The sequence below is a fragment of the Mustela putorius genome, unplaced genomic scaffold, assembly GCF_011764305.1.
Source record: "Mustela putorius furo isolate JIRA1106 unplaced genomic scaffold, ASM1176430v1.1 tig00003850_pilon_pilon_pilon, whole genome shotgun sequence".
NCBI classification, from domain to species: Eukaryota; Metazoa; Chordata; class Mammalia; order Carnivora; family Mustelidae; genus Mustela; species Mustela putorius.
The window spans coordinates 9,437,036-9,457,902 of NW_025422002.1; the positions used below are offsets into that span (position 1 = coordinate 9,437,036).

Below are 20,867 nucleotides of genomic sequence, written 5' to 3' on the forward strand. Positions count from 1 at the left end.
GAAGATTTTTAAAAATACAAATTATAGTAATATACTTATAACTTATGTTACTGTTTCCTTTGATGTTTTCTTTAGATATTTTCTGTTGACCAGAAACATAAACTTATTTAGCAATTTTTCCAATAATCCCAATGCCTCCTAAATTACAAAATCTCTTTAATATCTTTCTCTTACCGTACTGCCTGCATCATCCAATTTCATTAACCAATTTATATTAACACTGAAGGTAACAAAGATTTCCAGACTCTATTTTAAAGAATACAGACTTTTTTCCATTTAAAGTAGACTAATATATTTACAATCAAAATGACATAAAAAGATTTGCACTGAGAAATCTCACATTCTCCTCACTACCCTACCAACCTATTCCCCCTTGTCTCCAAAATGTAATCACTTATTAGTTTTTTTATTCTTCAGGTGTTCTTTATGAAAAAACAAATAAATATAAGTATACACTATCCCCCACCCGCCTTATAGAAAGGAAACCACATGCTACCTATGCTGTTTTGAACAACAGTCTTTTCACTTACAAATCTATCCTGGGAATCTCTCCCTTATTAAGCACACAGAGATTGTCCTTTTGAACAACCACACAGTATGTCATTGTATGGCTGTACTAGATAGTTTAATCAACCAGCCCCAATGATAAATACCTGAGTAGTTTCCAGTCTTTTGTTATTATGTACACAATAAATAACTTTGTGTGTAAGTCACTGTGTAAATGTGCAGGCGGAATCTGGAGAACAAATTCATTGAATACTGACTAAAAAGCAAAACAACAGTACTTTTGGTTGATCCCATCAGATTCTTCTCCTTCGGAATGGTATTAAGTAGCACCAGCTACTTGAACAGTGTCTGTTTCCCCACAGCCTTAACAGCAGAGGATGCAAGAAAATGTTAAGATTTTTTTGTCAACCTATCAGGTGAGAATTGGGATTTAATTTGTATTTCTCTTTCAGCAACCCATCTCTATTCATGACTTTTGCCCATTCTTCTCCTGGGTTTGTGGGTCCTTTCCTTATCGGTCAGTCCTTTCCTTATCAGATGCTCAAAAAGACTATCTACTCCTGAATATTTTCTTTAAAAAGGTACTATTAAGCCTCTATAAATGATAAGAAAAAGTATTAGTATGTCTTCTTTCATTGTCAAAAAATACTTGTATTAAGTTATATATCAAAGTTGAATATTACTTCTTTAAAGCTACATATTTGACATTTTCGCAGTGGGTGAGAAAGAATTCCAAAGCAATCATTATATTTATCTTAATTTTAATTCAAGCTGCAATTCACTATCAAACCTGTCTGATTCTTTCAAGTATCCTACACTATCCTCTATAATTCATGCAGGAATTCTGGCTAACCAAAATTAACTATCATTCTGAGCTGTACATGAGCAACTAAACATGCCAGAAAACAAAACAAAACATCTATTCATTTGACTTTATCTGCTAACTAATCTCATTTGAAATTCTTTTTTTTTAAAGATTTTATTTATTCATTTATTAGACAGCAAGAGAGAGAGCACAAGCAGGGGCAGCAGCAGATAGAGGGAGAGAGATAAACAGACTCCCCACTGAGCAAGGAGCCTGACACGGGGCTCAATCCCAGGATCCTGGGACCACAACCCAAGAAAAAGGCAGATGCTTAACCAACTGAGCCACTCAGATTCCCCTCTCATTTTAAACTCTTGACCACAAATCTGAAATGGACCATCCTTGCTACCAGGCAATCCTATAATACTTATCTGGCACATTCGGAGTCCCACTCTCAAAAGGACTCATACCTTCCCAAATCACCTATCACCCACCCTACTCCCACTCTCAGCTGATGAAACAGCCTTAGCTACATTAAGAAAATAAAAACCACCAGGCAGACTTGCTGGTCATGCCTTGGTGAGATGCTTACTGAGTAAGCACTAAATTGCTAAAACTATTCACCCAGTTGCTAAAGATATAAATTTAGGATTCATCCTTGATGCTGAGCTTTTCCTTGCTCACCATATACAAACTATCTGCAACTTCTGCAGCTCCTACCTCCAAAATACATCCCCAATCCCACCCATTTCTATCTTCACTATCATTATGCAGATGCACCTTACCACAAACCCTATAATGGATCACTACAAAAGCCTAACTAGTCTCCTTGTTACCACTCTTGCTTCACTTCCAGAACCCTCTCCCCCATTCATTCTCACATTTGAAGTTAAACTTTTTTTTTTTTTTAAGATTTTATTTGTTTATTTGACAGACAGAGATCACAAGTAGGCAGAGAGGCAAACAGAGAGAGGAGGGAAGCAGGGTCCCTGCTGAGCAGAGAGCTAGATGCAGAACTCAATCCCAGGACCCTGAGATCATGACCTGAGCCGAAGGCAGAGGCTTAACCCACTGAGCCACCCAGGCGCCCTTGGAGTTAACCTTTAAAAACACATAAAACAGACCGCTTGGGATCAGAACAATACTGATAAATCATTTGGTCTCTAAATTGACCTGTAGATTCAACTGAATCTCAACCAAAATTCCTTTTTTTTTTTTTTTTTTTTTTTTGTTATAGCAATAGACAAGTTGATTTTAAAGTTTATATGGAGATGCAAAGCACTAAAAGAGCCAAAACAATTTCGAAGGTCATCACAGGCACCTCTGGCCTCCACCATCACCTCTTCATAACACACAAATAACTTTTCTGTGTGCCAAGAAGAAGGGTTAGGAAACACTGTATTAAAGAGAGAAGCAGACCTTTAGGTCAATCTCTTTAAATTCTTCAAAAAAAGTTAAAAAAAAGTACTGTGTGTTGGTTTTTTAAGAGAAATAAAAGGACTTTAGTTTAATTCCAGACATTGGAATCCTCTTGGCTGTCTCAAAAAATTCTATTTCAAAATATAATTAAACATGTATGCTTATGTTTTACTTACAAACTTAAGAAATAAAAGAAGACATCAACTCTGAGAGTCTAATGTAAGGGAAAAATTTTTTAATTGGCAAAATTTTCACTGCTACAACTAGATACTGAATCAAACTCTCAAGTTAAATGGGCAGGGGGGCAAAACCATGATGCTTCATTTTGTTTTTATTCTTTAGATTGTCAGCCGTATAATGACTGATACAAATAAAAAAAAATACTCAAAGATAACAAGATCACAGTAACAGTTACAATATTTACCTCCATAAGGAGAAATAAATGAAAAGACAAGCAACATTGCAAAGATGAAAATCTCCCCTATAACTTAAGAGGAAGCTTTCATCTCATTACAAATTTCTGTAAAAACAGGGACCAAGGGGCTGGATATGAAGCTCATACTGAGACTAGCTTGACTTCTGCACAGCCAGGCCAACTTCTACATCATCTACCCACCTGTCTACCCCAAGAAGGCACATTAAACTGTGCAAATGTGAGAAGCCAGGCCAATACTAACCACACAAACCACAGAAATCCAGGATTAATTCAAAGTTGAGGCAATAAAACTCCAGTCTCATGATAAGTTCACAGAGGAGAAGAATCTGAAAACTACCTTATATTGCTGGAATTTAGGCAGTGGACATTGAACCTTCTTGCAACTCAGTTCCTAAAAAAATGAAGTGTCAGACTAAATGACCTAGTGCATGAGAAAGAATAATCCCTCCAAACTGTACTTACACCAAATTTTAATGTTCTGATACAGTTTTCTAATTTCGTATTCGTTACTATTACCCATACTCCAATAATACATTCTAAATGGCTCTAATAAAATGTACTTATTAGTACAAGAGAAGCATACTATCGTACACATTAATGCAATATTAAAGGCTTCTATAACTGACTTCTGTAGAATTACTTAAAAAAAAAGGCTTCTGCATTTGAGGCCTGTTACATTTTAACACTCAAATCTCTCTGAGATACAAGAACAATGAGCACTACTCATGTGGTAAAATCAAAGGAGGAAGCAAAATCAGCAATTTTATATGTACCCATGTTCCAGAATATTTGTGTGGGAATAAAGAGAACAGAGAACATGTGCAAATTAACACTGCATGTCCTAACAAGGCAACCATACAATCTAGCTTCTAAACCCAGACACTCTGGAGAGTAATATTATGGCTATTAATAATGATACCAGGACAAGAAATGGAAACTGACCTATCTCAGGGAAATCAGAACATATGCTCATTCTTTAACTAACTGATATTTTGAACAATTCCATTAAAATGCTACAAGCAAAGAAAGCAATGGTGCCTAAGACAAAAGTCCTGATGCAACTCCCATTGTCATGGGCAGGGGTGGGGGGTGGGGGGAGCGGGAGGCAGGATGGGGAACCTGGGCTGTGAATTACTGGCTTCCACTTTACTCACTGACTTTGGATAAGTCCCCTCACCTGTCCAGGCCTCCATTTCCTTACCTGTGGTATGAAGTTACTATAGTTAGTGATTTACTGTATCACCTTCTAACTTGAAAATATTTGTATTCTATCCTAATGTGTCTTTTCCCCAAGTTCTGAAGTCCTCCAAGGAGACCTAATCTATCTGTTCCTGATTTAAAAGCAAAGGTAGTATGAAATGAGAAGGCAGAGGGGGGGAAAAACCTCTGATTTTAACTTCCGAGGTGACTATAACAAATTATAAACTAGATCAACTGACTAAAAATATAAAATTCCAATAGCATGCTATGTAAATTATATACTTCTATTCCATCCAAATTCATTCACCAGAACAGGACGCTTATTTTTTTTTTTAAGATTTTATTTATTTATTTCACAGAGATCGAAAGTGGCAGAGAGGCAGGCAGAGAGAGAGAGGAGGAAGCAGGCTTCCTGCTGAGCAGAGAGCCTGATGTGGGGCTCGATCCCAGGACCTGAGATCATGACCTGAGCCGAAGGCAGAGGCTTTAATCCACTGAGCCACCCAGGTGCCCCCAGAACTCTGATTTAAATTTTATTTATTTAATTGTTTGGTTTTTTTTACTGCAGAAGGCTCTTCCCTGGCTGTCCACAGTTGGGGGTCTGGGAGAGTTAATCCAAAATACTGACTGCATGCCTACTAACATTTAGAATAAAGTGGTAGTTCCTTCAAGGTCTCATACTTGCTCTTCTGAAAGCATTCTGAAAAATACACTATCAGTTACTCTATTTTTTTTTTTAATGAAAAACTGAATTCTGAGCCAGTCAAGATTGTATTCTCAGTTTTATATGTCAAGCTAAATATATCCAGAAGCATAACAAACAAGAATTTGTATGTAGTTTATAAATGTCTGAAAACTAAAAAAGGAAAACACCCTTTAAAAATGTCAACTTTATGCAAGTATTACCTTGTTATGCCAACCAAAACTCTCAACGCTACAGTCACAGTACCAAAACCTTGGGTGATGATCAGACACTGCTCCAAGCTATGGCAATGAAGGTATCATTTGGTAAGTATGGAACCTGGAAGGAACTGCCAGTTTCTATAAGTATTTCAGATACAATAGTAAAAATAATTTAAAAACTCTCTCCTGATAAAGGAAATTGAAGGGCTCAAAGTAATTTTACAGAGGACTTCTGTATTACACCAGCTCATGAATTTGATAAAAACAAACAAAAATATCTGCCACCTGGGATTGACTCAGAAGGCTGAAAAATCAAGAACTTATTATAAAACAACAACAAAGGTACTCTAAAGAACCTCCTCATATTACCCAATAAAAATACTCCTTGCAAATGTGCTAACATCAACTGCCTGAGAGTTTAAAAAAAAACAAAAACAACCTTATTAATGAACAACAAATATCCTTTGGCAATGAGTACTAGAGAAAAGACAAAACTATTTCTCCTTTCACATTGTTCTTGGAGGATCACTACTGAAATCAGTTTTACAAGTATATATTCACAAATAAAAATATGGTAACTAAAGGGGATGAAGCATGTTGTAAATTGTACATGTTTTCTCTTATGATGAAATGCAAAGGCTGGGCTACATCTTTGGAGGGGAAATCATTCTACAGAATAAAAATATTAGTACAAGAAAGCAAACTGATTTAAAAAAAAAGACAATGGAGAGGAAAGTAGAATTCTTCCCTCAGGCCACATTTATGGATTAAGTTTTAACATAGCATAAAATAATAACACATTTATATAATGCACTAAAACAGGGTTTTATTAATTTATATGACTAAATGTAACAAGTAATGTTAAATGAAAGGAAAAATGGAATAGTTCAATAACTACAACGCAGAATGTGACCAATTTGATGTCCTAAAATTTTTTTTTATTTCTTTTTTCTAATTATTTTTTTAAAATAAGCTTTTTATTTTAGGATAGTTTTACATTTACAGAAAAGTTGCAAAGATAGTACAAAACATTTCCACATTTCAATTTCTTCTACTATTACCAGTCTACACTAGTCTGATTCATTAGTTCCAACCAAGGAAGCAATATTAATACATTATTATTAACTAAAGTCCTACACTTGAATTATATTTTTTACAGCTCTAACTAACGTCTTTTTTGTTGTTGTTCCAGGATCCTATCCAGGTCACTACATTCCATTTAGTCCTCTGGTCTCCTGAGGCCCCTCTAGACTGACAATTTCTCAGACTTTCCTTGTTTTTGATGACCCTGTCAGTTGGAGGTGCTGGTCAGGTATTTTGTAGGACCCTCAAATGAAGTTTGTCTGATGTTTTTCTCACAATTTGACTGAGGTTATTGAAAGTGTCATTCCCACCACATCATATCAAGAACACATGCCATTGGGGCACCTGGGTGGCTCAGTGGGTTAAAGCCTCTGCCTTCGGCTCAGGTCATGATCCCAGGGTCCTGGGATCGAGCCCCGCATCGGGCTGTCCGCTCCGTGGATAGCCTGCTTCCTCCTCTCTCTCTTTCTACCTGCCTCTCTGCCTACTTGTGATCTCTGTCTGTCAAATAAATAAATAAAATCTTTGAAAAAAAAAAAAAAAAAAAAGAACACATGTCATCAACATAACATCACTGTGTGGTGACCTTGATCTCCTGGCTGAGGCAGTGGCTGTCGGGTTTTTGTTTTCTCTTCTTTTCCCTTTCTTTTCTTCCCTTTCACCCCTCCATACTCCCTCCCCACACCTTCCTCCCTCCTCTATTTCTCTCTCTCTCTCTATTCTTCTAACACTTACTCTAGCACTGTCTTGCTTCCTGCCCCAGCTGGGAAATCAGCCATTTCTCCAAGAAGCAATAGTTCCTTCTTTTGGGGATTGTTATGAGAAACCAAGATCAGGGAACTAGGTGTGCTGGTTCCAACTGCGGTGTCCTTGCTTCTTGGCCCTGGCAGCTGACAGAGCAAGGAAATACATGTTTGTACATTAGCTCACTTCCTTACACAGATCTATAAATAGCTCTGTATGTATCCCTCTGAATTTACAGTAAACCGGCCATGAGTTCACCCTGTACCACAATGAAACCTTTAACCTTGCTTTTCTGTAATCTCCCACTCTAACAACATGACTCCCATTTGCCATCCATTTTAAGAGAAGGACATATAGGGGTGCATGGGTGGTTCAGTCAGTTAAGCATCTGCCTTCAGCTCAGGTTATGATCCCAGTGTCCTGGGATCCAGTCCCATATCGGGCTCCCTGCTCAGCAGGGAGTCTGCTTCTCCCTCTGCCTCTGCCTGCCGCTCCCCCTGCTTGTGCTCTCTTGCTCTCGCTCTCTCTGTCAAATAAATACATAAAATCTTAAAAAAAAAAAAAAAGAGAGAGAGAGAGAAAGAGAGAGAGAAGCACACATAGCTAACATGACAGAAAAAAATTATGCTCAACTAAAGGTGGATAAGACTTGATAAAAGTCTTCTAAAATAAGTTAGGGAGAAACTTCAACACATATATGTTGGAGAAGTATTTAAGGCCCACACAACAATGTAAACCAAACAGTACAGATAAGTATACTTCAAAATACCACTTTCTACTTCTTAAACATAAATAAGTAAGAAACTGTGTGTAAAAAAAATTTTTTTTAATTATTACCATTAGATGTGCTGAGTAGTAGGTTTTTCGTTTTGTTTTTTTGTTGTTTTTTTTTTAATATTTCCAAGGAGGGTTCAAAGTCATGCAATGTTGTTACTTATCCCTAAGGTACTTCAAAAGACCTTCCCAAAAAAGACCAGCATGCCTATTGTGCTACAGCCAGCAGAGTAACTTCAGAAGGGGGAGAGGATGTCCATACACACAAGGGTCATTAACAATACAGTTATCTCTATTAAGAAGAAACAAAGCAGATGGTAAGGAAATACATCTGACTATCAGAACTCCCAGTTTTGTGTTTGTGATTTTCTACCTAAGTTCAAGAGATTTTTATTCAGTATGTTGGTAAACTTTAGTATGATGATAGATTATTTCATACTTCAGTTTACTATCACACAAGATGAAAAAGTAAACTGTTTCTCATCAACAAGCACATTTTCTCCCATCAGTTTGCAGGATGCATTTGTCTCAGAGCTTTTTAGATAATGTCCCTTTCTCCCCCTGACATTTCCTTCTCTATCACTTCTTCAATAGCCCCCAGACATCCTTATCTCTTCCACTCCTGGCAGCAATGAGCACATGTGTGTGGCAAACAGATATGCAGAGGTACAGTTAGCTCTGGAATGCCTAGTCTGTAGGCATCCCTACACTCATTTGGACTAGAGCTCTAGGCAAAAGCCTAGAGCACCCCCATTTGTACTGATAAAGCATACATAAAACCAAACCATTTTCCTGTCTTCAGTTGGAATCACTGCTTTGGCAGATCTCAATGGTACCCTGCCTGATCCCTTTACCCTTATCCCTTCAGTGTACAGGCTTGACTTACATCTGTCAGAGCCTTTGTTGGATTGTCCTGTCCCTGTTGGAGCCTGCTCTGTCACCAGCATGGGAGGAGGCTGCAGGCAGAGGGCAGACACAACCAAATAACTGGACTTCCTTACCCTTTGTCTGGGTTAACTCAGCTCCTAGTTCCAACGAGTTTTGAAAAAACTCCAGTTGCTCACAGTGCTATCTGGTTTGATAACACGCCCCCTTCAATACTGTCTTCACCTTCCTGTCTCATGTGTTCACTCCCCATAGTGGTTCCTTCACCTTCCAGATTAACCATTTCCATTCCAATTCTTGTCTCGGGGTTTTCTCAGGAAATCTAACCATTTCAATGCCTGTGTGTTTCTACTCTTTCAAGAATGTGAAGAGCAAGCAAGTTTGGTCACAGTAGCATTATCAGTCAGGAGAATTTGGATCTAGGGTAAACTATACCTGGATTCAAATCCCGATACTGCCACATACAATACATACCACCCTAAGCAACTTATTTAACTCCTTTAACCTTTCATCTCCACATCTTTACAATGTTTGCCTGTGGGCTAAGTGATATAACACAGGCAACACTCTTAGCTCTCAAGTAACATTTATCAAAATTACACATCCTACTGCCCACAATTAGTAAGGATTTACCAACATACTTCACTATTCCAGGGGACTCTTGTCTAGGAACATGAAAGTTGTGAATAACTTTATTTTTGAATCCAAAAACTTAAAAGACCCCCATCAGCTTTTCAACAGAAAGCATGATAACCCAGGATTCTTTGCACTCCTCACTGCTTAAAATTCCCATATCGCTGTATTCACCAATTTTCAACTTAGGTCTACCGAATCCTCACCAAGACCTAGAGGGAAAGACCTGCCTGAAACTAAACTTTGAAATCTCAACACACATCTCAACTTTGACCTCCCGGCTAGAAGGGACCACTCTGATCAGTGATAGAGGTAGTGTTTCCCCTTTCCTTCAGTAAGTCAAAAGTTCTACTTGGTCTTATCAACAGGCTGATGATGCCAGTATTCCTTAGATGAATGTCCCAATACTACCCTTTCTCCTAAGATTGTGCCATCATTCTTCGGTTTACTCATAACTTATGAAAGGCTGAAATTCATCCCTTAAATTTTCCAATAAATAGTAATCAAGATTTCTTCACATTTCTGTGTTTTTTGTTGTTATTCTCTTGCTCTCAAGAACTCTGGACAGACAGCTTTTCCAAAAATGACTGAAAAGTGAAGAAAAGTTGCACCAACATATATCAAATACATGACCAATGGTTAATTTAAGCCTTTTAGTCAAAGAGCCTGGTGTTCTGCGCCTATGTCTGGGTTGGACTTCCTACAAAGTTACTGCTAATTTAGCATCAAAGAAGAGGTAACTTTCTGTCAGAAATTGTGAAAAGTTAAAATGTATTCATTCACACCTTATCTGACTCAGATTCTTTTATGACCAACACCTAGAATCTGCAAAAAGGTTCACCTACATTACCAAGTGAAGAAATTAGCTTGTCTAAGTACCAAAATCCCAGTTGCCACTTCATTAGCCCAAGTTCTCTTACATGCCAAAGCAGAGATAACCTAGCTGAGTTGGTCCTGAACTGACTGACTGAGTTATGTGAAAATCATACTCACCACCTTATGTAAAGCACTGACTATCACTTTTTTGGGTCAATAAATCAGAAGTATAAATCTTTCCATGAGAAAATATCCTAGTATAAACAAACTTCTTTGATTATGGACAATGATTTTTCAATAAATCTTTTAATTTTAATTTCAAAGCCACAGAAAGTGACTATGTGTGCACATACGTGCTCACACACAGATTATCATTTTTTTTAAACACTGAAAGTATGTTGGAGCCATCATACCCCTTTCACCCCTCAGTGTGCACTTCTTCAGAACAACCACATTCACTAATATGAACACGATGAAATTATCAAAATCAGGAAATTAAATACTGACATAGTTACTATTATCTAATCTATAGATCTTATTCAAATTTCTCAATTAGGCCAAAACACAGTGTCTCTTTATAAATTCTTTTGCCTAGAACTAAATACATATTTTTAAAATAATTATCTGGAATGTCTTCCAAAGAAAAGCACAACTACTATTCATCTCTGCATGAATATAAAGCTTTCTCTAAAGGGTCATAATCAAAAGCATCTTTTTTTATAATGTAGCACTCAATAAAAATGCATTTTTTTTCTGCTTGCCAAAACTCAGGGAACAAAAGCTCTCCTTTTTTCATTAAGAAGAACAATAAGTTAATTTACAGAAATCTGGACAAGTCTCTTGAACTCCCGGAAAACATCTAACAAGAAGGTGTACAAAAATATAAACTTCTAATCAATTTGCTTATCATCTGTCTTCAGGTTGGCAACAGAGAATTAATACAGCATTCATAATTCAAATTCTAAAGAAGTACTTAAGAGTTAAGAAACAAGTTAGCAAGAAAACAGCTTCATCCTAATAATTATTTGGATTGGATATACCTACTGGGTCTTAACATAAGATTATTCTTAGTTGTCAGTCTGCCATATTATGTAAGTATGAATATTGTTCTAATACAAAGAAAACTAGTATTTTTATTCAACAGTCTAATAGTATGATCTGTACTCTGTATTAAAGCATGACTGCACGAGTTCAAAACAATTCACAATATATTTGCAATCACATTACACCTGAAAAAGCGTGACTTTTTCTCTTTAAAAAAAGTAAAAAAGCATAAAAAAATTATAAAATACTATAATCCTTTTTAAAAAGGCTTACCTATCTATCCATCTATCCATCTCTATCTTCAGAAGGATCTACACACGAAAATGTTAACATGAGGGACGCCTGGGTGGCTCAGTTGGTTAAGCAGCTGCCTTCGGCTCAGGTCATGATCCCAGCGTCCTGGGATCGAGTCCCACATCGGGCTACTTGCTCCGCAGGGAGCCTGCTTCTCCCTCTGACTCTGCCTTCCACTCTGTCTGCCTGTGCTCGCTCTCACTCTCTCTCTCTCTTACAAATAAATAAATAAAATCTTTAAAAAAAAAAAAAGAAAGAAAGAAAATGTTAACATGAAATTATTTCTGGTTGATAAAATTCGGGAATTTTATTCTTTTTGTTTACCTAAATTTTCTATTCTTCACAATAAACATGCATAACATCTAATTTAAAGGGGTTTTGAAAATTTGGGGTTTTATAATGAAAGCAACAAAACTATCATACAAAGGGAAAAATAAGAAATTTTTGTAAAAAATGAAAGGGATAAAGATAGAAACATTTAAATGTACAAGGAATATATATACTCTAGAAGGTTACCTCATGATCTAAAATGAACAAGTGGTAAAAGAATACAGGTAACTTACCAACTAGTACACTCATAAAAAATAACAGAGTTATGGAATTTTAGGGTTGAAAAATATCTCAATAAGGGTAATAACTTTCCATTTAATCCCTGAATATTATAGAAAGTAAAAGTTAGACCGCATAAATAAAGACGACTTACCTCTAATAAGCTAAGAGTCTACTAAAAGCATTTGGTTGTGATGGATCCTCTTCCCCCTTTGAATTCTTTTCCTGATTTCTATGGAGCTAATTACCCCAATCGACTGGGCATCTCTTTTGACTATTTAGGTTTTGTAGTCACTAAATAACACTGGCATTAATCAGTGGATCACTATTCATCATGACAGTCTTCTGCCAGGTTACCACCAACCAGTATTATGACATACTTTTTAAGTTTCCAACTAGGTGATGAAATTGTATTTGAAGTGAGTGAAATCTTATTCATATTCAAATACTGCACTTCAAAACACTGATGGCAAGGCAACACTGATGGCAAGATGAACCATTACTTAATGTCACTTAGAAAAAAATCAAGGTCAATTCAACTATGATTTAAGACTTCCTGGGGCACCTGGATGGTTTAGTCAGTTAAGTGACTGACTCTTGGTTTCAGCTCAGGTCATGACCTCATGCATCATGAGACAGAGCCCACACTGGGCTCCACCCAGCAGGGAGTCTGCTTGAAGATTCTCTTCCTCTGTACCTCTCCCCACTCACTCACTCACTCTCTCTTTCTCAATAAATAAATAAATCTTTTTTTAAAAGACTTCCTTTTCACTTAGAATTTTAAATTTACATATCCAGATAGTTCTATAAATATATGTAGATATAAGTTTTTATTTTATACCACCGTTGTGCATATATTAAGAAAAAAAAAAGAACTGAAATAAACTGGTTAAAGTATTACCAAAATGTCTTCAGATTTAGAGCCGGAATCTTCTTCATCACATACTGACTCATTATCTATGAAGTGTGAGTTTTCCCTCACAAAGTAACCCTCTGTACTACCAACGGCACCAGAGACCAGAGATAACAGCATTTCTTAAAAATACTTGACTACTGTCTCCAGGAATTTCTTCTAAGGCAAATTCACTTTCTAAATTTGTCTGTTTCCTCAATCACATTGCATATGACTAGAAGCAGTTTCTGTTCAAAGACATCAGAAAGGGTCGGACAAATTGATGTGGGACACCCTAACAATAATCTTTTCCAACATGTGAATCAGTCATGCTGTTATTACTTTGAAATTTCATCTATAAATTCCAAGGGATTTAACCATTTCTCCTGCATTCAGTTGGTCATGTAAGAGAAAATCCTCTGCACATAGTTCATTAACAAAATTATAACAAGTCTTCAGACTTGTGGGTATCTTTCTTCCCTACGTCCTGTAAATCACTTGACTGTTTTTCAAGAATGGAATTGCAGCCATTCATCCAATGAATATTAATTTGTTAACATCAAACTTACACTCTGTTGCCCTTTCTTCATACTTTTATCTTTTTTACTCTCATTACTTTGTGGAAGATATTTTAAATGACAGCCCAATGTAATGCTAACAATGCATGTAACTCAAGTGAAATGACAGTCTGAAGATTCATGATGCTCACAAACCAGTAAATACATCACGACCAAAACTTGGCGGGCAGCAACTGTAAGACGCCATTGATTGTAATACACATCACAATTTCAGACATTAAAATGTAAAACAAAAAATGTTATGTCTTACAATCAATAAATCATTCACTAAATAAAGGTCTAGTACTAGTTGCAGACTAGTGGTAAACCACTGGCAGGAAATTTTTCTGAAAATGAGAGACAGACTCAATTCTTAAGGACTCTGATGGATAATTATAGGAATGACAAGATACTCAAATGACTATAATACAAGAAAGGATTTGATTTAGATAAACTGCAATGGAATTCAGGGGTGCCTGGTGGCTCAGTCAGTTAAGTGTCTGCCTTTGGCTCAGGTCATGATCCTGGGGTCCTGGGATAGAGGCCCATGTCAGGCTCCCTGCTAAACAGGAAGCTTGGTTCTCCCTCTCCCCTGGCTTGTGACCCCTCTCCTGCTGTCTCTCTCTCTCTCTCTCTGTCAAATAAATAAATAAATAAGACTTTTTAAAAAGCTGCTATGGAATTCAGATTCACTGTTACATGAGTTCATAGAAGTAGAAAATACTTCCTGCTTAGTGGGAAGAAAGAGAGAGAAAGAGATTAAAGGAAGGGCTGAAAGAGGCCATCCAAGAACCAACTAGAGGGATGACTGGCAAAGCAATGTCTTAGAGGAGGTAGATAAATTTATCACGAGAAATAATATGTCTCCTTTACAGCAGCATTATTACAATAGTAAAGATATGGAAGCAGTCCAAATGTCCATCAATTGATGAATGGATAAAGAAGGGATGTGTGTATGTGTGTGTGTGTGTGTGAGGGAATACTATTCAGCTATAGAGAAGAATGATATCTTATCATTTGCAACAACATGGGTGGGGCTAGAGAGTATAATCCTAAGTGAAATAACTCAGTTAGAAAAATTTTCATTAGAAAATCAAATACCATATGATTTCACTCCTATACAGAACTGAAGAAACAAAACAAACGAACAAAGCCAAAAAAGAGACAAACCAAGAAACAGGCTTTTAACTATAGAGAACAAACTGATGGTTATAAGAGGGTTGGCAGGTAGGGAGAGGAATGAAACAGGTGAAGGAGATTAACACTACACTTAGCATGAGGAGCACTAAGCAGTGTACAGAATTGTATACTATACTGTACACCCAAAACTAATATAATACCTTATGTTAACTATACTGAAATTAAAATTTAAAATGTAATAAAAATTTCTTAAAAATGTCTTTTTCTCTGGGCGCCTGGGTGGCTCAGTGGGTTAAGCCGCTGCCTTCAGCTCAGGTCATGATCTCAGGGTCCTGGGATCGAGTCCCGCATCGGGCTCTCTGCTCAGCAGGGAGACTGCTTCCCTCTCTCTCTCTGCCTGCCTCTCTGCCTACTTGTGATCTCTCTCTGTCAAATAAATGAATAAAATCTTTTTTTTTAATAAAAAGTAACTTACTTTTTATTTCATAAAAATATGAATTTTGAAAAGGTAATTAATTTTTTGTTTCATATATGTGGTTTCAGGTATACAGAAATGACTGACTAAAAATTGCACAATTAATGAAGTACGGATTTAGGACTTGGTTTTGTATTTTCTGACTCTGAATTCTAGTGTATTTTAAAAGAGAATTTTAAGGCAAAGGAAAGAGTAATTGTGAAATTTCAGCCTGATCTTTTAAAAAAAAATGTCTTTTTCTCACTGACAGGAAAAATTTTTTAGAAATGCCTTAAGAAATGTGTCTTTCTCTTATGGTAAACAGGAAAGAAGAGATCAGAAATTACAAAAAAACATTAGAGGGGCAAAGTAGAGCTGGAGGCAGGTCATATTAGCTGGCCTTGGTGAACTGCAGACACAGCATCTATTGAAGGTGAGGAAACACACAGACAATGGCATGGAACAGGTGCCATGGGAAATGCAATAGAGAGTAACTAAGAAGACTAGGCCTCACTAATCAGCACCCAGCTGAGGCCAGATTACATGAATTTTGAATGGAACTAATTAGCCCAGGCTCACAGCTTTCTCTAACAAAGTTCAGAACAGAAATAGGGAGGGGGAAAAAAAAAGAAAAGAAAAGAGAAAGAATAAAAGATAACCTGTGGGACTAACTCTATGATACAGCTGAAGATTCAGAATGAAGGAGATGCAATGTCCAGCCAGAGTCCCAATTTTTGCAGCATTACTGAAGGAAATGTTATTAGCACCACGCTCTAACCAACTGAGCTAACCGGCCAGCTGGTTACTGAAGGAAATGTAACTGATTTCATTTTTATAAAAGTAGAATAAACACAATTATCAAGACTCTCTTTTACCTGAATTCATCTTTCCAACAGATCTGAAATAATAAGATGTTTTTATATGTTTTTCATAGATATGTGAAGACTTCAAAAATTGATTCCCAAATCACCTAGCAGTTCCTGATGCAAAGATGCAAAGATGCAACTCTAAGCCTGCTACTTTTCCTGTTACACCAGAGTGGCTTCTGCTGCATACTTACTCCTCTAGAGTCTTTTTTGTTTTGTTTTTTAAGATTTTATTTATTTGAGAGAGAGAGAGACAGTGAGAGAGAGCATGAGCAAGGAGAAGGTCAGAGGGAGAAGCAGACTCCCCATGGAGCTGAGAGCCCAATGCGAGACTCGATCCAGGACTCCGGGATCATGACCTGAGCCGAAGGCAGTCGTCCAACCAACTGAGCCACCCAGGCGTCCCTAGAGTCTCCTCTTGAATCAGTTGCCCAGTGGTCTGTCCTGATATCAAACCAAATACCACTAGTAAAGGCGCACCTCACTCTCACTACCCCCTTTAACCTTGGTTTTGAGGTATTATATAAGGAACACACTCCACCTTTTAAACTTAAAAGTCATCTTAGTTTGACAAAATGACAAGACAAGTAAATTTACAAATTTAAAGATTAGCATATTTAATATTTACAATGTACTTAACAGTCAAACTTGAGATATGAGTAATGGACACTGCTCACTTTCTCAAGGGTAAGCCAAGCAAATCCTCATATATGGTCTCTAAAGCTCTGCTTCCAAGGGGTACAAGCAAACTTAATGATTCTTTTTCCTTGTAAGGCTGCAGTAGAAGCCACCCAAATGTCCATCAGCTAATAAATGAATAATAAAATGTATACTCACACAATAGAGTAATATTCTGCAATGTAAAGGAATCTAGCACTGAAACATGCTACAACATGAACCTTAAAAATATTAAGCTAAATAACAGAAGCCAGTCACAAAGACCACACACTGTATGTATGACCTCACTGACATGAGTGCTGTCCAGAACAGGGAAATCTACAAAGACACAAAGTAGATGAGTAGCTGCCAGGGGCTGGCAAAGTTGGGGAGAAATGGGAATTGACTGCTAATGAGTAGGAGGGTTCTTTTTGGGGTGATGAAAATGTTCTAAAATTGTGGCAATGGTTGTACAATTTTGTGATCATACTAAAAACTATCAAATGGTACACTTGCACAAGTGAGTTGTATGGTATGTAAATTACATCTCAAAATACAGCTGTTAAAAATTTGTAATAAGGGACGCCTGGGTGGCTCAGTGGGTTAAGCCACTGCCTTCGGCTCAGGTCATGATCTCAGGGTCCTGGGATCGAGTCCCGAATCGGGCTCTCTGCTCAGCAGAGAGCCTGCTTCCCTTCCTCTCTCTCTGCCTGCCTCTCTGCCTACTTGTGATCTCTCTCTGTCAAATAAATAAAATCTTTAAAAAAAAAATTTGTAATAAGTAGTTGCACTGGATATGGGTGTATGTGTGTATGTAGACACATACACGTGCAGAATAAAAATGAGAAATAAAATATGAGGTTACATTTAAAAAATGTTTTTAGTGGTTTAATAATACGCTCACATTTCATTGATGCCAATAAATCTGTCTGAGGCTAAGACCTCCAACAAACTCACCCTACTTAACTATCCTCTCATCACCAAATACTTAAATATACATCTGGTTGCCATGCATTTCCTCCTCACTTTCTTCCATTCCCCCACTTCAAATTCAAACTCACCCTGGCATTCCCAGAGACTCACGAATTCTATGATTATGGTTAAAAATGAACTCTTACTCCCCTGAACTCTGATTTTCCCCCATTTTTACACTACATTCCTACACGACTTATATTTAAAAACAAATACTGCCTACTGGACTTGGAGAACAGCCTGATGTAGAGAAACTTTGCAGCAGTATCATGCCCTCAGACAAAACGGGACAACACACAGTTCACTTACCCAACTGGAGATATACTACTGACATTGAAAACATTAGGGGTGAGGGGAGAATATTTTCCCCTCCTAATATCCAACCCAGAATAATATGAAACAGTTTCCCAAGAATCCTAGGAAAGCAGAGGGTCTTTGGGTATACTCCTCTTACAAAAAATTTCTTCTTAATTTGATGTTTCAGTTTAGACATAGATATATAAATGATACATACACATATCATTCTAGAGCATTGTTAATTCTTAAATGAAGAAATTATCAAAGATTAAATAATTTCTAAAACATATTTACATGCTGATGGTAGCATTTAAAATTGGTATAATTCACTCAGAAGACAGCAACACTTACATGGTCAAAATAGAGTTAAAAATAACTTATTAGAAACAAAAGGCTCTATCTAGAGAGAGCTTCACCACAGTTTTAGGTGTAAGTAGAACACTGAGGAAAATGTAAATAACTAAAAGAAACTGCAGAATCTGGTCATTTATGGTACAAAGCCAGAAGAGAACGCTGCACCGACTGAAAAATAGCTACAAAAGATGAGGGAGAAAAGATGAGATGATCATACAAACGATTTATGATACAAAATGAAATGCCAGAACACAAAAGTTATAAACAAACACATATCTATACATAGACTGTATACATACATACAATGATTTAACTTTATGTCTGTTATCTTTTAAAAACATGCCATTTTTTAAAAATACTTTTTTTTTTTTTAGATTTTATTTATTTGTGAGAGATAGAGCAAGTGTACAAGCAGGGACAGTGGCAGGCAAAGGGAGAAACAGGCTCCCTGCTGAGCAAGGAGCCCAATGCAGGACTTGATCCCAGGACCCCGGAATCATGACCTGAGCCAAAGGCAGATGCTTAACTGACTGAGCCACCCAGGTGTCCCTTACAAACATCTTTTAAAAAATCATTTGGAAAAACAACTCACCTCTAAATCTCTCATTTTTAAAGCTTTCCCATCAGTTCTTACTTGGGTCAATTAAATTATCCTTTTTTGTTTTAGTCTCCTATGTATTATCTTTCTGGCCATTTTTATTTCCTAGTGTAGCTGTCTTTATCTTCTTCACTCATTGTCAACAAACATCAATGCCTATCATGCTCCCTTTTCCAACTCCAGGAGAAATACATACAGCTACTGCAATACTCTCCCACATGCTTCCCTGCTTGCTATTAGTGTGCAAGTTACAAAGCAGAAGAGGAGACTGAAGTGGAAAAACAGTGAACTACCCGGGCCTCAAAGTTATTTTCTAATTATTTTTGCCTATCTATCTTAACATGCACAGGAAATAGAAGTCTATTTTTTTTTTAAGATTTTATTTATTTATTTTACAGAGAGATATCACAAGTGGATAGAGAGGCAGGCAGAGAGAGAGGGAAGCAAGCTCCCTGCTGAGCAGAGAGCCCGATGTGGGACTCGATCCCAGGATCCTGAGATCATGACCTGAGCCGAAGGCAGCGGCTTAACCCACTGAGCCACCCAGGCACCTGGAAATAGAAGTCTAAAACAATCAGGTAATACAGGTTTCTTACCTATTGAATGAGTCTGATTCTGATGAAGAAAGAGCTTCTTCTTGAATATCAGTACAACTGGAAGAATCATCTGGTCTATCAGGCTCCATTCTCCCTGGGGATTCCAGCTTTGCTTGAGAGAAGTGGTTTGTTATAGGGGAAGTATCTGAGAATTTTGCTTTTTTATCTTCCTGTTCTAAAAAGGAAAAAAAGAAAGAAAAAAAAACATTTAAGAGTACCAGAAAATCTATGACCTATTATTTCTACAACATTTAATATTATTACTTATACTTAGTAAAATGGAAGTTTATCTAACATTGATTCCAAAACTCTAGCAACAGAGAGTAAGAATCAACACTATACGGGCCATCTATTTATACTGTCCACCCCCAGGTATTTCCATTTTAATTTAATTTAAAAACAAAATTTCTGGGGCAGCCTAGGTAGCTCAGTTGGTTAAGAGCCTGCCTTCTGCTCAGGTCACTAGCCCCGAGTCCCAGGATCAAGCCCATGAGATTGAGCATCTGCTTTCGAGTCAGGTCATGATCTCATGGTCCTGGGATTGAGCTTGTGTCATCAGGCTCCGTGTTCAGCAGGGAGACTGCTTCTCCCTTTCTGTCTGCCACTCCCCCTGCCTGTGCTTTCACTCACTCTCTCAAATAAACAAATAAATCTTTAAAAAATAAAATATAATAAAAAGTAAAAACAAAATTTCCTTTTAAAATCAGGAGTAGTGAACTGTGTCATTCTAATGAGGCCATACAGTATCACTGAAGAATTCCTGCATATTTCACAGATGAGAAAAGATGGACAAATGTATGTAGCACAACAAAAAAGGATTAAAAATTCAATTAATAAAAGAACCACAGGCTTGGGGCACTTCAGTGGCTGTCGGTTGAGCGTCCAACTCTTGGTTTCGGCTCAAGTCATGATCTCACGGGTCCTGGGATCAAGGCCTGTGTTGGGCTCCCTGCCCTGCAGAGAGTCTGCTTAAAGATTCTCTCTCCCTCTCCCTTTGCCCCTCCTCCCACTCTTGTGCTCACCCTCTCTCAAATAAATAAATAAATAAATCTTTAAAAAAAAAAAAAAAAGGCATTATATTTGTCACTGACCACTATGTGGTAGTGAATCCATCTGGATATTTCTTAGTCCACTAAATAGGATCTAATATTCAATATGGAAAAAGAAAACTAATCAGACATAACTAGTATTTCTGTTTGATCTAATACATGTCATATTTCTATGTGTCCCTTGTCGTATTCTGAATTTCTGAGGTCTTTTGCTAAAAATAAAATAAAAATAAGGGAAGATGGAGGCATACAGACAGTATCTGCAAGAACATAACATACAGGTATGACCAAATATTTGCAAATATACGTGCAGAAAATAATACCCATGAAGGATTCCTCAGTG

General features: G+C 37.1%; 1 protein-coding gene across 1 annotated transcript in view; it reads right to left on the reverse strand.

The window, feature by feature from the left end:
- Positions 1–20,867, reverse strand: part of RAD18 (RAD18 E3 ubiquitin protein ligase) — a 107,617-nt gene that overhangs the window by 18,107 nt on the left and 68,643 nt on the right. The window contains exon 11 of the mRNA XM_004738431.3: positions 19,476–19,650. Within this exon, the coding sequence (XP_004738488.1) occupies positions 19,476–19,650 (175 nt within the window). The remainder of the gene's footprint in view (positions 1–19,475; positions 19,651–20,867) is intronic.